Here is a 16,252-nt window from a genome sequence, read left to right on the forward strand (position 1 = left end):
CACACCCATTAGTATTTATGATTATGGAAATTTGTTTTCTTGATGTGCTGGCAAAATTACTGTACTACCATCTATTTACATTTCATATAAACAATCTCAAAAGCTAAATTCGTGTTTACTGATGTTTATATTCAATTGTTAACAGCAGGCAGGGTTTTTTTTTTTTTTCTCCTTTAAGTCTGAATGTCTCAATTGGCACACCGTCAGCATTTCCTATAAGGAATTATGTTTTCCCAGTGTGCTGGCCCAATTGCTGTACTGCCATTTATTTATGCTTTATATACACAATCTGAAAAATAAATTGATGTTTACATTTCACAGATAATGACACATTTTTTTTTTCTCTCCTTCCATTCATTTATACTTCGTATAAACAATAAAAACTAAGTAGATCTTTATTATGTTTGTATTAAACCATTAATGGCAAACAGCATCATTTTTTTTTTTTTTTTTTTTCACTCTAACACAGCTCATGTATTAATGATCTTGGTAAAACACCTCCCAGCATTCCCAACACGCTCCATTCAATGCATCCTGTGGTCTTCCGTCAAAAGGATATCAGAAGGATTTTGATGAATCTTGATGCTAAGAAAACTCCAGGTCCTGATAGTATTTCTCCACTTGTTCTCAAACCCTGTGCTCCTGAACTTACTCCGATTCTTTGCCGCCTTTTTTCACTTTCTTATTCCAAAGGTGTTTTTCCTTCTGCTTGGAAATTTGCTCATATCCAGCCAGTTCCTAAAAAGGGTGACAAATCTCTCCCATCCAATTATCGTCCCATTGCAATTACTTCTACTCTTTCTAAAGTAATGGAGAAATCAATTAACCGCCAACTCTTAAACTACCTAGAAACCTTCCGTCTGATCAACGATCGCCAGTATGGATTCCGTCAGTGTCAATCCACTGGTGATATTTTCTGGCTTATGTTACCCATTTATGGACTAATTCAATGGAAAGGTTCGGTGAAACACAAGTAGTTGCTCTTAACATCTCAAAGGCTTTAGATGGTGTTTGGCATAAAGGTCTTCTAAAGAAGCTTCCATCTTATGGTTTGCCAACTGTTTTTAGTAATTGGTTATCCAGTTTTCTCTCTGATCGCTCACTGTGGGTGATGGTACATGGCTCTCTGTCTTCTAACTTCTCCACTAATGCTGGCGTTCCGAAAGGTTCAGTTCTTTCCCCCACTCTTTTCCTCTTGTATATTAATGACCTTCTTCCATTGACTGGAAATCCTATCCATAGTTTTGCCGATGATAGCACATTGCATTCCACTTTCCATTTGGAGAAACCTTGTCCTGCTCAATCAGCTTCAACTTCTCGAAAATCTGCTACCAATTCCTTAAATGCTGATCTCCAGGTAATTCTCCAGTGGGGCAAAGTCAACTTAGTTGATTTCAACCCTTCTAAAACTCAGTCTTGTCTTATATCTCGCAAAAAGGATTCTTCTGCTCCTATGCTTATCTTTAGTGACACTCCGATTTCTAGACAAAATGATATATCTCTTTTGGGGATTACCCTGACTTCTAATCTCTCTTGGCACAAGCACATTACAAATATTGCTTCCTCTGCATCTAAAAAACTTAGTTTTCTCTTTCGCTCTCGACGTTACTTTTCTTCCAAACAGCTGCTCACTCTGTATAAATCGCAAATCCGCCCTGCCATGGAATATTGTTCCCACATCTGGGGGTGGTGCCCCCAAAACCTCTCTCAGGCTTCTTGATTCCATTCAGAAGAGGGCAGTTAGGTTAATTAATGATTCATCTCTAACAGAGTCTCTTCACTCGCTTTCTCATAGACTCACTGTTTCTGCTGCATGCCTTTTCTACAGATACTTCCATGGGCACTGTTCTTCTGAATTGGCTTCTATAATTCCCGCTCTCTCTTTCAAAACAGTCCGAACACGTGCCGCCACCAGCCAGCATCCATTTACTGTCCAACTTCAAACCCACAGAACCAACTTTTCATCTTCCTCATTTATTCATTCAACTGCTGTTTTCTGGAACAACCTTCCTTCATACGTATTTCCTGAAAATTACAATCTACAGAAGTTCAAGTCCAATGTCAACAAATATCTTCTTTCGTCTTCTCAACCTCCAACCCAAGCACGGTACTCAGTACTATAGGTTCTAATACCTCTCGTGTTTGGGGTTCACATAAAAAAAAAAAAAAAACAGCGTATAAGTCACCAAGTAACTTCTACTCTGTGTTAGAGTAAAGTATTTGGACAACCAATCAAGGTCTATTAAAGGCCTTTCTGATAACGAAATTGAGAAATTGTTAGACCTTCCTGAAGAAATCTGGGAGGGGGGAGGAAACTTACAAATAGTTTCTGACTGTTCCATATGGTGTTATTGAGTTTGGTTTCACTAAATGAACTAAATGAGTTTTTTTGGAGTTATTGACATGGGGCTAAATGAATAAACTAATATAAGGAATATGGTCTGAAGAATGGACAGACAATTAAATTTTTGAAGGATATATTTAACATAAAGAAATTTCTGCAAATGTTTTGGATGCTGCATCTCTGCTCACCCACAAAAGAACAAACAAGAAATTCAAAGTAGATACTCTAAAGTAAAAGACATTGTCAATTATCCAGAAGGAAGGTTTCGTAACTATTTTCTTCAAGGTAAACATGTAGCATTAGATCTTTTAAACTGTTTTATCACACTATTTTATATATTAGCTCATATAAACCTGAAAATAAATAATTTTTGAGTATCACATTTCAACTATTCATTTTGATAAAGCTTGAGTAGACAAGGGGAAGATAGTGAAAATAATTCTGGACTGCAAAGAGTTAAAAAAAAATATCTGCCACTTTTCTGACCATTCTTGAACCCTGTTCAAGTCATCCTGAAGGAGTGCTGCTTGGCACTGATCATTAATGACTCTCCCAATCTTTATGTTGGCTGCAAATTTTGACATCACGCCCTTTATCTCTTCATTAATGTCATTTATGTAAATCAGAAACAACAGTGATCCAAGAACTAATCCTTCGGGAAGTCCACTCGGTTTTCTTATCTGATATAATACCAATTTGAAGAATATCTATTAATCACAATCCTAGGCCTTCTGTCCTGCAGCCACCTTGCAATTCATCTTAGAATCTTTTCAGTAATCACAAAGTGTTACAGCTTATACAGTAACCTCTCATGGGGGACTGAGTCACATGCCTTGCTGAAATCCAATTAAACTATAAACTACAATATGTTGAAATTGTTCCCTACATCCAGCTAATAAGTAACTGCACCAAAATAACTTACCAGATTAGCTATTTAGTTATTAAGTCTCAACCAGTGATTTTCCCTTAGTAAAACCAATGTTATATGTCTCTCAGAATGCTATTCCTATCTGAATGTCCCTGGATCACATTCTTAATCATCGTCTCTAAGACTTTACATACCACTGAAGTCAGACTAGCCAATTTTTACCAGCTTCAATCTTAGAACTGCCTCTATGTATTGTCAATACACTGCCATTTCTCCATTTCAAAGGAATCTTTCTCCCAAATCCAATGCTAATCCATCATAATTAACCTCAATGGTTCAATACAATACACAATGTGCCATATGAATGTTTTTCTAATAAATGGTCATGTGTAATTTCAAAATCATTAATTTCATATAGCTCGGCCTCACTTTCATATGGCACAGCCTCTCCTCAACATGAAGGATCATTTTTTAAGTAAAGACTGATGCAAAGTATCAGTCTTTACTTAAAAAATGTACTTTACTTAAAACAAACCTATTCAATTCATTAGCAACATCCAGTTAGGTTATCTAAGACTTTCTCACACCCAGTACACAAGGATCCAATCTGCGTTTTCTTCTTCTTTGTATTACACATACATGAAAAACTCTTTTTGCTCATTCTTTGCTCTCTTAACCAATGCCTTCCTATACTCAGCCCTGGCCTCCCTAATCTTATTTGTGGTACTATTACAGATCAACTTGTAGCTGTTGTAGCCTTCAGCATTTTTCATCACACTGTAATTTTCCCATGCTGTCTTTTTTTGCTCTATTAGACTTGCCAGCTCCATATTCATCCATCTCAGCATCTTTCTCGTGCTATATTTTCATAATAGTATACATGTATTCATGGCTTCTGTGATTATTGCTTTAAAGGTATTTCATGACTCTAACGTATTTGCCCTCCTTCTACAATTCACCCAATTAATAAATGACAATGTGGTGCCTTAAACAGTCACAGTGCCCTTTTCTGAAATTAAAACCCATGCCTTTACCTTTAACTATTGTAACCTCTTTCTTCATCTTCCAATTAACGACTGCATGATCACTACCTGCCAATGGTTCCTATACTTTAAGCCCTGTGATATCATTTGATTTGTAATGATGTCACAAATATGCTTACTTCTAGTATTTTTTCTAGCATTCTGGTACAAATGATAATCATCTAGTTTATTTTAAAAATCAATTAGGGGCAGATTGAAGTCACCCACATTAAGACATTCACACTTGCTTGCCCATTCCATCTGCATGCAGAGACACTCATCATACTCTTCACAGTATTCTGGTCTGTGGATTACTCCCGCTCTCACCACACAGATTCTATGCTGGCAAATGTAACTCTGGCTCAAAAAAAGCTCCTTTTGCACTCAGGCTGGTTTTGATGAGAAACATGACCCCGTCATGTTTCTCATCAAAACCTTCTATCTTCCCTTTTTTTCCATAATATATTATACATACCTAGTGGAATTCATCAACCACGATTTCCGGGTGGCACCACATTTCTGTCAGCCCTATTATGTCAGCATTACTTCTAACCAGGAGTTTGAATTCACCCATTTGTTGACAACACCCCTAACATTACTGTAGGCTATATATTCTTCTATAGTTTAATACCCTGACACACCCATTGAAGTTTAGGCTTGTTTCCCTAACTTTATTTCCCCCATTCATTTGAAACATTGCTGTCCTCAGAACACCAGCTGTTGTGGCAACAAACAAGAATTCTTGTGATGAATGCAGGCATTACTCAAACTCATATCATCAGATAAAAGCGGTCTATATTACCCCCCAAACCAGCAGTTTCCTCAACAGTACTGGCAAAAACCCTTGCACTACTTTGTTCAAATGAATACTGTCTCTACAAAATAAATTCCTTCTAACTACAAGTGTGGGCAAAGGCAATAAAAATTCCCCCAGAGCCTTGTAGACTTCCTCAAAGTCTTGAGTTAATCCACAAGGCTTTCAAAATATAATCTCTCCTATTGTGACTGGGCAGCAGAATTTCAGAAACATACACATTCTGACCTAATTCACAGCATTTTTTTCAGCATGGTCCTATATTTATCCAACAGATCATTGGTCACGTTTGTTTAATACTGTAAGTCCCCACGTGAATAATACTGCTGTCTTTATCGCCGTTCCCTAAAATCTGACAATCTGTTGGTAACACCATCAGTTGTTGCTCCCATCAAACCATACTGGTTCTGATCCACTTATCCTTATTACAAAAAAAAAAAGTTACCTGTTTCCCTGAAAATAGAATCTCCCAATAAAACCAAATCTACTACAACCAGAGCAGTGTGCAATTTATTTATAAAATTCAGAGGTAATGCCAGCAATATATCAACAAGACTAAGAAACAACTTAAGCCAATTAGGAAACCATGCTGATGTCAATCTGAATGCTGATTTCAGTTCTGTGATGGCCAAGCATGTATGGCATGATGAGAACTACGTAGATCCCAAATCTGCTGCCATCACTGATTATGAGAATCAAAACACCACTGTCAGTTAGAAGCAATGCACATCTGCAAAATTAGAATTATCATGAACAAGGACAGGAGATCTGTGTGTATCATGTTTGAATCCCTTGAACTGCAGTACAATGCACAATAGTGGAACATGAGAATGGAGGGGGTGATGGACATACAGGTAACTTAAATTAACACTGGTAATAAACAAATATAAACTACTTCTTCAAACATCCTTGTTGATTACATGGTTATATCTGCATTTCCTTCAATATTTAACAGGTTGCCACAGCATAGATCATAGTTGGTAAAGCCAATATCCAAATGTCAAAAGCTACTAAATCTGCAATTTATATTTTATTTTATATTTTTAATTTTATTTTTTATTTTGATTACTATTTATTAGTTTAAACACTAGTATTTTAATTGTACACAGTTATTTTATTGCAAATACATTGATTTTAACTGTGCTTACTTGATTTATCACAGTGTTTTATATACAAATTTCGACAAGAATCATTTAATCAAAATGTGGTCTAGAGATTTTAATATATATAATATTCCTGACTATAGTGGTTTTTTTCAGTATCTGAATAAAGTAATAATGAAAGAAACACTTGTTAAACACTTACCCCACTGAGTAAGGAAAATTGGGTGCCCAAGATTTCCCTCAGTATAGTACGTTGACTACAAAGAAACTAATTTTATTTTTTTTATTATTATTGCCTTAGTTATTATTACCAAATGACTATTTTTAATAAACCCACATATTGTATTAGGGTTCGAAATTATATTTAAATAACAATTCATTCTAATGTTCATAAGTAAAAAATCAATGATTCTAAATCATATTTTCCAGGGTTAACAATTAAGAATTAAGGAATTTATTTATTATTTTTACCATATTTTATAGTAATCCCAAACACAAAATGAGGTAAGGATGATTGCTAAAGAGCTTATTATCATTAAATTGGAATTCCTACATTGTTTATTTCCTAAAAATTACATATATTGTAATACACATCACAGAAGACTTAAGAGAAAAGATGCAAAAAAGTTGAACGGAAAATCAAAAAAAAGTGTTTACTGGGTGCAAAATTTAAAAGTGAAAGGATAATGACTAACTGCCTCAAAATAGATTTAGAAAAGATACAGAAATTATAAATGCCATATATCTACAGAAAAGATATGCAGTGGAAACTGTACTACTAAGAAGTAGATCAAATGATTAATCTAAATGTGACCTTTTATACAGAATCGAAGTTCACAAAGCTTTTAGAAATGCTAATCCTGCTGAAAAAGTATTCTGTGGTAATTCAAATTTGAGATATGTAGTCCAGAGAATTTAGGAAAAAAGTTGAACTAATTCATAATGAAATGATATTTCAAAGAAATATATACTAGGAAGATGTTTCTAAGAAACATACCAAAAGTTTGAACTAATCCAAGGTGAGTTTTCACTTCCATTCTTGGAAAAATGGCAGCTATTCACAGTTTCTGGACTTTCTGCATCAGCCAAAAATAAATAAATAAAATTAAAATTATATAATAATAATTATAAAACAGAATATTTATACTATGGGGTGATTATCAGGATAATCATCCAATTCTGTTTTAATTTAGCCAAACTCACTGCCTCCACCACATTGGGAGACAATTTATTCCAATGTTCAGCAACCTACTGTCTATAAATGAATTTCATGAGATCCAATTTTCTGTTATTCCCTTGTTTTTTGTTTATTTCTGTTTTGCTTGCTAATTCTTTGAATTTAGGTACAAGGCAAAAATGAAAGAGCTTAAAAATCGGCACTTGATAATATTTTTTGGATTTTGTGTATAACAAACAGTTTTTGAAATCAATATTTTATTTCAGTGATGGCCACAAGCTTCTATTCAAGCTTCTTTCAGGGGCATCTGTCTTTTCTAAACAATTGAGAATAATATTCTACCCCATTTGAGAATAATGTTAATAATATTCTACCCCATGTTTAGTCTCTAGAGCAAAGTTTCCGGCATCCCCCCTCCTCCCCCATACTTCTCCTTCAACCCATGCACGGTACTAAGTACTATAGGTTTTGATACCTTTCATGTTTGGGGTTTCATTAAAAAAAAAAAAAAAAAAACAAACCCAGATGAAGGGCTTCATTTAAAATGACAACACATAAGAGTATATATTATAATTTATGTCTAGCTACAAGTCAATAACCTCAATATGCCTTGACAATACCAATGAATTAGAGAAATTAACTAGAAGTTCCACAGGTAAATTCCAAGACCCCCCTGTTGCAAATTCAGCTATAAAAAAAAAATTAATTCCCTATAGGAAGGAAATAAAAACAATATTATCATCATCACCATTACATATTAATATTTAGATAGTATGAATCAGAGCTGTAATACTCAATACGTTCTACGTTGATATTAATATTTGTAAAATAATATATTATTTTACAAATATTTAATATGTTGAAATGCATCTTACTTTGACTGATGTGGGTCATAAAAAAAATTAGCTGCTGTTTTATTAACTGAAGTCATTTGCTTGTAAATATAGTTTGAACAGGTTTAAATATATTTTCTTATGAAGGACCATAGGAAATACTAAACAACATGCTTTCAAGCATAAATGCAATAGAAAATGTCATTCAATATTTTATACCAATTGACTGAAAAGAGGAAAATTAAAATTTTAAATACTACTAATTATAGATGCACTTTAAGAGAAAAAATGGGGAGAAGTATGATAAATCTCATCAATCAATCCATCCATGTGTGTCCAATAAACCATAAAGAGGTTCATATCTCATACATGTCATCTACAGAAAAGGTCATGACACAAGTCCAAGAGGAGGCCACAGGAATATCCTTCATAGAGAGCTGCGCATCCACGTGTTCGATGGATGGTAATTGACTTCCTGCAGGAGCTCTCTTACCTTTCAGAAGCTTTACAAGTCTAATATCACAGTTACAGTAACAAAATGGCATTTGGAATGGTATCATCCCCAATATGCATGAACTCTAGAACAGTGGACAAGGTGCTGTGGAGTGAAATCTTGTTATGTAATTGCAAAGATAAACTAACTTGATCAGAGTCCAGACCTCAACCCTATTGAATACTTAAGGGACAAAATACAGTACTGGATTACGCTGAAGCCAAGATAGCCTTCTTCCAAATGCTTCTCTGCCTTGTGGGGACATTTTCCCCTCCATATAATGCAGAGAAGTGTTTCTTATCAAATTATTTTAATATCTGCTTTGAAACATAATTCTGTTCCTTTTGCTTAATTGATTTCGTTACATTTTCAACTGAAAGATTTTCTTCTGCACATGGCTTGGCTACTCATTTAGCTTCAGTATATTATTCACTCTCTAACAAAAGACTGTTAATTGAGGACACCTTCATCTGATAAGAAGCCAATAGCTCTGAAACTAATCACAACAATGCCATAATGAGTATGATTTTTTGGTGATGTTATTTGACTAAAAATAATAGTAATTTTATGATAGCTCATGGATAATGATGTCATCTCTAAAGTGAGCATCACGGATTTCACTTTTTGGTAAGGGGCTATAGTTTTTTGTAGGGTTTTAGGCCTACCAGTGACTTAGATAATATTGCACCATATATATTACATCTCCAAATTATGTTCTGTAGTCAATTTCTAGGTTTGGGTGAAAAACCAGAGTTTCCAGGAGGAAAAAAATCATTCAACCATCACCCAAGTGCCTAACTCAGCCATGTTTGTTTGTTTGTTTGTTTGTTTATTTGGTTTTTAGGAGCATTAGCAACTAAGGCCATATTGCTCCGGGGATATGCAGTGGTCATTCCCTGACCTTTCTGCATTCTCCATATTTGGTGGTCACGGGCTCGAATCCCAGTCTAATCAAGAAGCGTGTGCTACGTACTATTGCTGCTGTTGCCCACCTGGCTACGGAGGCGCCCTCAGCTATGTAAAAAAAAAAAAAAAAAAAATTTCTCTCATCACTGATGGAATTCAAATCTGGGCCTTTTCCACCATGTTGTGGGGAGAACAGTGCTTATATGCATTGTGATATCTGTGAAGATACTTTTGATGATGTTATTTAATTAAGACCAATATTGGTAATTTAAGTTATCTCGTGGATAATGTTGTCATCTCTAAAGTGAGCATATGTCCAAGCCTATCACTGGCACCAGAGGGAACAAAGTGCATCTAAGACAGAAAGACAATAAAATATAATATAGTGAAGCAGTTATTATTAAATTATTTCAGCCTACATTGAAATATAATCCAATTCCTTTATTTGAAATGATAGCTAACCACAGCATGATGTGGAGACCCTTCCTGCTTATCAAACAATTCCAGAGAGTGCATGTACATTCAGAGATCACTGAAGTGTGAAACCCCATCCATAATGGACTACGCTGCATAGCTCACAGTATAACAAGCCGAACAGCTGCATAGGCTAGAACAGTGGTAATTTGCATCTCGTTGTGCAAGTCAAAGTGAAGAAGTAGCAGTTATGGGATGTAGTCAGTCGTGAGCTATAGTGTGTTTGCATGAGCTCACAAGTGCCCATTATTTTATTTATTTATTTTTTTTTTTGAAAATTTGCGAGCTCATTGTTGAAATGATCATTTATTTCACAAATGAAATTCTTAATTCAGTTATTGAGTATCCAGAGCCAGAACTACGGTAGGATGAACAAGGTCCTATGCTCAGCATTTTAATGGAGCAATTGACCAGTTATGGTTATGTATTTTAAAATTGCTTCATTTTTGATTTAATTACAGTCAGACCTCTGTTTAACGAACTTCTTTATAGCGAAATTTTTTGAGTTCTTGCTAATTAACATTTAAAAGGTTTCCATAGAACAAAGAACATTTCCATATAATGAACGGATTACAAGGGACAACTTTGTACGCATTGTACCCTCTTCTGGTCTTTAGGCAATTTAGGCAGTTAGAAAGCATGAATTAAGGGTTAAAGGGATTACCATTTGCACTGTTAGTGGTGCCCGTAAAACCTATGCAGCCAAATTATAAAGTAACTAACTTTCACTGTCCACAATTTTTCAGAGAAGTGAATGATCCATGCCTTTCAGTAAATTTCTCCTGTCTAGCATTAGCATAGGCACATGATGCAAGAAAGCAAGCTTATATAGTATCAGCCAAAAAGGGGAAAAAAAAAAACCCCAAAACAAATCTAATTTCACCTGTCCACTCACTCCAAATGTTTGTCTAGTTCTGCCTTGAATCTATTTAAGCTACCAACTTCTACAACGACAGATGGAAATTTGTTCCAGCAATCGACTATGTTTATATGGTCACAGTAGCTGAATGTGATTCTGACATTCTGTACAGTATTCAAAGTGACAGTAGCGATGTCGAGTTGGAATGAAGGCAACTAAGATATTAAATGAACTTTCTAAAGATGAAATGCTGGCAGAATTTGAAACTGCATCAATGCCTTCACTGTGAAGAAAATGTTCCAAAATATATAATGACATACAGACATTAATTTTAAAAAAAACTGTATGCATCACCAATCTCCAAAAAACCAGCACAATTTAAGGATGACTGCTAAAGAACTTGATGTGGAATCTATAAAGATCGGTCGTGTGGTTGGGCCACGATGGGAAGCTTGCAGCTTGCGGACGAAAATTGCGGTTTGGAGGAATTATCCAGCTTTGTGCAAACATTTTGAATCAGTAGTTAAATATTTGGGATTATTAAACAGACTTTTAAATCTGGAATTTCTTAACCATTTAGCACTAATAATTGACTTCCTGCAGGAGCTCTCTTACCTTTCAGAAGCTTTACAAGTCAAAGCATCACTATAGTCAAAGCAGATAAATGAATTATTCAAACTATCAATGCTATGGCTAATTTGAAAAATTCTGAAGGAAATTATGAAGGTAAAATTTAGAGCATGTCAAAGTCGAAAGAATTTAAAGGAATCAAAATCGAAAGTATGAACACATTCAAAAAATTACCTCAAGACAAGTTATTAAACTGCATTGTTATATTCTTAAAGGATAGGTTATTAATGCTATAGAGTAATTTTAAATTAAATAAAGAAAATAATGATATCATTGACAATGAGGAATTGAAAGAAATTTTAAACATATGCTACCCGGAATCATGGAATATGGAAGAACTTTTGTCTCTATGGCAAGAGACGCAAGAGGCATGGCATGAAAAACAAATAAGAAATTTAAGTTTTCTAATAAAATATGAAATAAAAATTGATGATTTTAGACATTTTGTCGAAGACAGTTTATCTTTAAAATCGAGTGAAATTCCTTTTTCAGAAATATTCTTGAAACCATTGCGATTAGCAGTGATGAAGCTGAGCAAGCTTTCAGCATAATGAATAATATTGTAACAATAAAAAGAATATCTTTGATGACAATTAAACTCATTGCAGATATGACTATAAATCTAAACGAAAGCCATTGCTTCAATTTGATCCAGATCATTATGTCAAATCTTCCATAATCATTGCTCAGCTGTTGAGCAGAAGATCGACAAAAATATTAATAAAGAAGTAAATTTTATATACCTATACAAAATGTATATCTCATGTATAAACATAGCTCTACATTCTCTCTCTCTCTCTCTCTCTCTCTCTCTCTCTATATATATATATATATATATATATATATATATATATCCAAGTATGAAAAAGCAAATATTAAATGTTATAATAAATATAAATATTATAATAAATATTAAGTAGTCACATAACCAATTAATGCCATCTAGGACGATTGAACATTACATCGGTCTGTATAAATATGAGTTAAGTTGATAGTGGAAGTCAGGCTAACAGTCATCTTGCCAGCTTACTGCGAAATTTGGAATTAATTAACAAAAATTTTTTTATTCTCATCACTACTTTTTGGCTCTAACTTACTACCTTTTTACATATATTTGGACATAGTTATGCTGGACGATGACTACAGAAACGGATAGCTCGTTAATTATGGTTGATACATTGAAAGGGTTAGCCCTCGAAAAAGTCCCTTTCAATGTATTTTATTGCCATAATTAACTTTTTTATGGTATTTTTATATATGTTTATAATTTATTGCTTATGTCATGGCATAGATGATTTTTTCCAGGTCACGTTTGGTACCCGCCATAGTTTATGGTTTACCTGATAAGCTAGAATTAACTTTGAAAACTCTTACCACTATCAACTTAACTCATATATATATATATATATTAGTGATAAAAAAAGGAAAAAAGTTAAAACGACAGTAACTGTAACTAATATGTAACTAATATTTATGGGTCAATGCAGTTGCAAGCAATCATGCAATACACCCATAATGTCTATAGAATATTAAGGATAATAGAAAATTATTAGAAAAAGTAAATCAATCCAATAATAATACCATCAGGGACCTAAGAAAATGCAAAAAAAAAAAAAAAAAAATTATTATCGTTTTTTACCGACAATCTAGATGACTTCAACTGGGGCCAACCACCCAGAAAGAAGGCAAAAAACAACAAGAGGTTCTCTGTTTCTGTGATGATCAATATATGCTAAGTAATTTAAATCTAAACCAAATATAAAACAGTATAGGCCAAATATAAATCAAATATAAATAAATCAAATGATGATAAAAAGTTAAGAAAATTTAGAATTATTAGAATCAAAGGTAAGAAATATAAGTAAAATGTAAATGTAAGCATATATTAATCATCGTTGACCTGACAGAGAACGTAATTTAATGATTAAAATAAGATTAAATATATAATACATACTACATATTGACCGTATCTAGGACATAATGTAATAGTCGTCAAAATAATGTGGTGCCCCTATGTGATGGATATGGTAAAAATAAATAAATAATTAAATTTAAGTTAACACAAAGAGAAACATGCAGACAGTAAGAAGAAAAACTAAAGGTGTAGGAATAATAGAACCTGAACTCTAACAAAGGCGAAAAATAGTGGTATAGAAAAGAAATAGTTTCTCTTACGTCCTCGGATTGCCCTAATAATTTCGGAGAAATAAAAATAAAGAGTGTACGACAGTTTAAAGACATTACAAGATAAGTTGTGGCTCGGGTATGCCCGGGATCGCAAACCCGTTCCTATAGTAGGACCCTGAGCTGAATTTGCATGTTATCTCAGCGTGAACTTGAGTAAATTTAAATGAATTTAACTATATGTATACATATTAAAAAAAATTTTTAAAAATGATACACTGTAATTTGCAAGCCGGTGGGTACAAGTTTTCTACGCCATAAGACACCAAGAATGCAAAGTGTATCCTATGTACATATATACATGGCACTAAATATGACAATTATATTGAAAATTATATTGAAACAATAGGTTCAGAAAACAAATTTTTGAAATTAATTATGCTTATCGCTTTCCTGAAGTGATATTTCAGATAAGCAATAGGGAAATTATTATTAATCAACTTGCCGTACAATGCTGTTAAGCCCGCTGAACAATTTTTATTACTATTGCAGATATAAGCAATCCTTAGACATTGCAATAAAATTATATTAGCATGCACTGATTTTGATATATTAGATCTCCAGTTTGTAAGGCTGACTAAGTTAAAATTAAATGCGTCTCTTTTATGTATAACAATGTTCCGTCATATACATAATTATTAAAGATTTTATTAGAGCATCCCAATAGGTTAAATCAACCTTTATAGCATTTTTATTTTCTAAATATAGTTTCTGGAGGACGGCTTTTAAATTATCAAGATTAATGCTCATAAATAGACTGTTGAAGTCATTTACGAGCTTTTACAAACATACAACAAATGTTTGTATTTGTTGAATATTGTTATTTTTTATAGCATTTATAATCGGTAAGTTATTTATTATAATAGTTTTATTTAAGTTATTTAATATAATTTTAAGTAACTTTTCTAACGTTTTTCCGGGAAATTTAGCATAACTATCTCTACATGATGTTATGAATCTACAATATATATATATATATATATATATATATATATATATATATATTGTAGTTTCATCTGCTATGTGTGTGTAACTGACTTTCACAGTCCCCAATGAAATATCTATATTCAGGAGAACAGCTCCAAGCCTGAACACTGGTAAAAAGTATAACTGCTTGTTGTGAATCAAGCTGTTAGTAAGTACACAGTTTTACTAAAGCAAATATACAAACTGCAGAATGTATATTAATGCATATGATACTCTGAAATAATATGCTTACTAAGTGTTAATAAATGAAATTTAAATACTTATCCTCTCACAATAAATTTACCTTTTCAGAGGCACTGTATGTGTGTTACTTTATATAAATATACATATTATTAATGAAAACAAAAGAAGAATAAACCAGGGTTTTTTTCTGTTTTCTTTTCCAAGTTCTTCTGCCATTTGCAGTACATTATATTCCTATCTGATTTGTGTTAATAACAATTCACTACATAAAATAAATAAGGAAAATTAAAAAAACACTGAACCTCAAAAACACTTATCTGATATCTTTAAGAAAAATTAAGACCTCTACTAGAAAAAAATCTGTCATACATTCTAATAATCACTGTTGAAAATAAGAACCAAAAACAACATTTTGCCTTAGCCTTCCTCAAAATCGTTCACTTAAAACTATTATATAACATGGGCTCCTCAAGTTTAAATTATTTCATCAACTTTAAAACACTCATTCATCATAATTCTTGTTCATTATAATGCCAATTAAGTATACTTAGATATTTTCTTTCAATTGCTCTGTTAAACATCATAGAAAAAGAAAACAGTCAATCTAACTTTCATACTTTTAACAGAAGTTAAAGAATGTGAAATTGCTGATCTTGGAAGCCTTGCAATGGAATTCACCATCTTATTAATTTGCTTTGAAATGTCTTATGTAAAATACACTGTGCCAATGAAATATACAACAGGTTTTAAATGAGATAAACATGTCATCCAGAAGGGGCATTAGAGACATCTGTAAATTGAGACGTTTCGCTGCAAGTGTAAATGCAGTGAAACGTCTCAGTAGTAGATACCACTGGGTCAGAATAAAGTGACCACTTTGCGTGCAGAGGTCCATGAAACCAGTTTCAGTAATTCAGAAAAATTAAATGCACGATTTCCTTACCTACTCAGTTTTTTATTGATTATCATTGTATGTACATGTGTGTTTCAATTAACTCTTGATTTTTTAAGGAGTCCTTATGTGCTGTAATGTAATAACTAGATCGTATGTATAGCTTAGCTTAATTTTCAGCACTCACCTCATAGTAATCCGCTTAGCTGGTGGAGAGTTTTACCACATACATAGTGGTTATAGGATTCTAATAACTTACAGGGATTATGGGTTTAAAACTAAGTTATGGGCTATAAAAAAATTTTTAAGAAAGGAAAGTGCACCTTCCATTCTATGGTTGCCTAATTAAATTAAATTAAATTAAATTAAATTAAATGAAGAAAAAATAGAAGCTAAGTTTTTTTATAAATTTTTTATAGCCCATAACTTAGTTTTAAACCCATAATCCCTGTAAGTTATTAGAATCCTATAACCACTATGCAT

The 16,252-nt window shown here is 33.1% G+C and overlaps 1 protein-coding gene across 1 annotated transcript in view; it reads right to left on the minus strand.

Moving 5' to 3' along the window:
• The window catches only part of pyd3 (beta-ureidopropionase pyd3), a 247,598-nt gene that overhangs the window by 119,631 nt on the left and 111,715 nt on the right, over positions 1-16,252 (minus strand). Inside the window, exon 5 of the mRNA XM_090373642.1 lies at positions 6,354-6,408. Within this exon, the coding sequence (XP_090229768.1) occupies positions 6,354-6,408 (55 nt within the window). The remainder of the gene's footprint in view (positions 1-6,353; positions 6,409-16,252) is intronic.

The sequence above is a fragment of the Mastigoproctus giganteus genome, chromosome 5 (genome assembly GCF_048544385.1).
Source record: "Mastigoproctus giganteus isolate SK-2022 chromosome 5, ASM4854438v1, whole genome shotgun sequence".
NCBI classification, from domain to species: Eukaryota; Metazoa; Arthropoda; class Arachnida; order Uropygi; family Thelyphonidae; genus Mastigoproctus; species Mastigoproctus giganteus.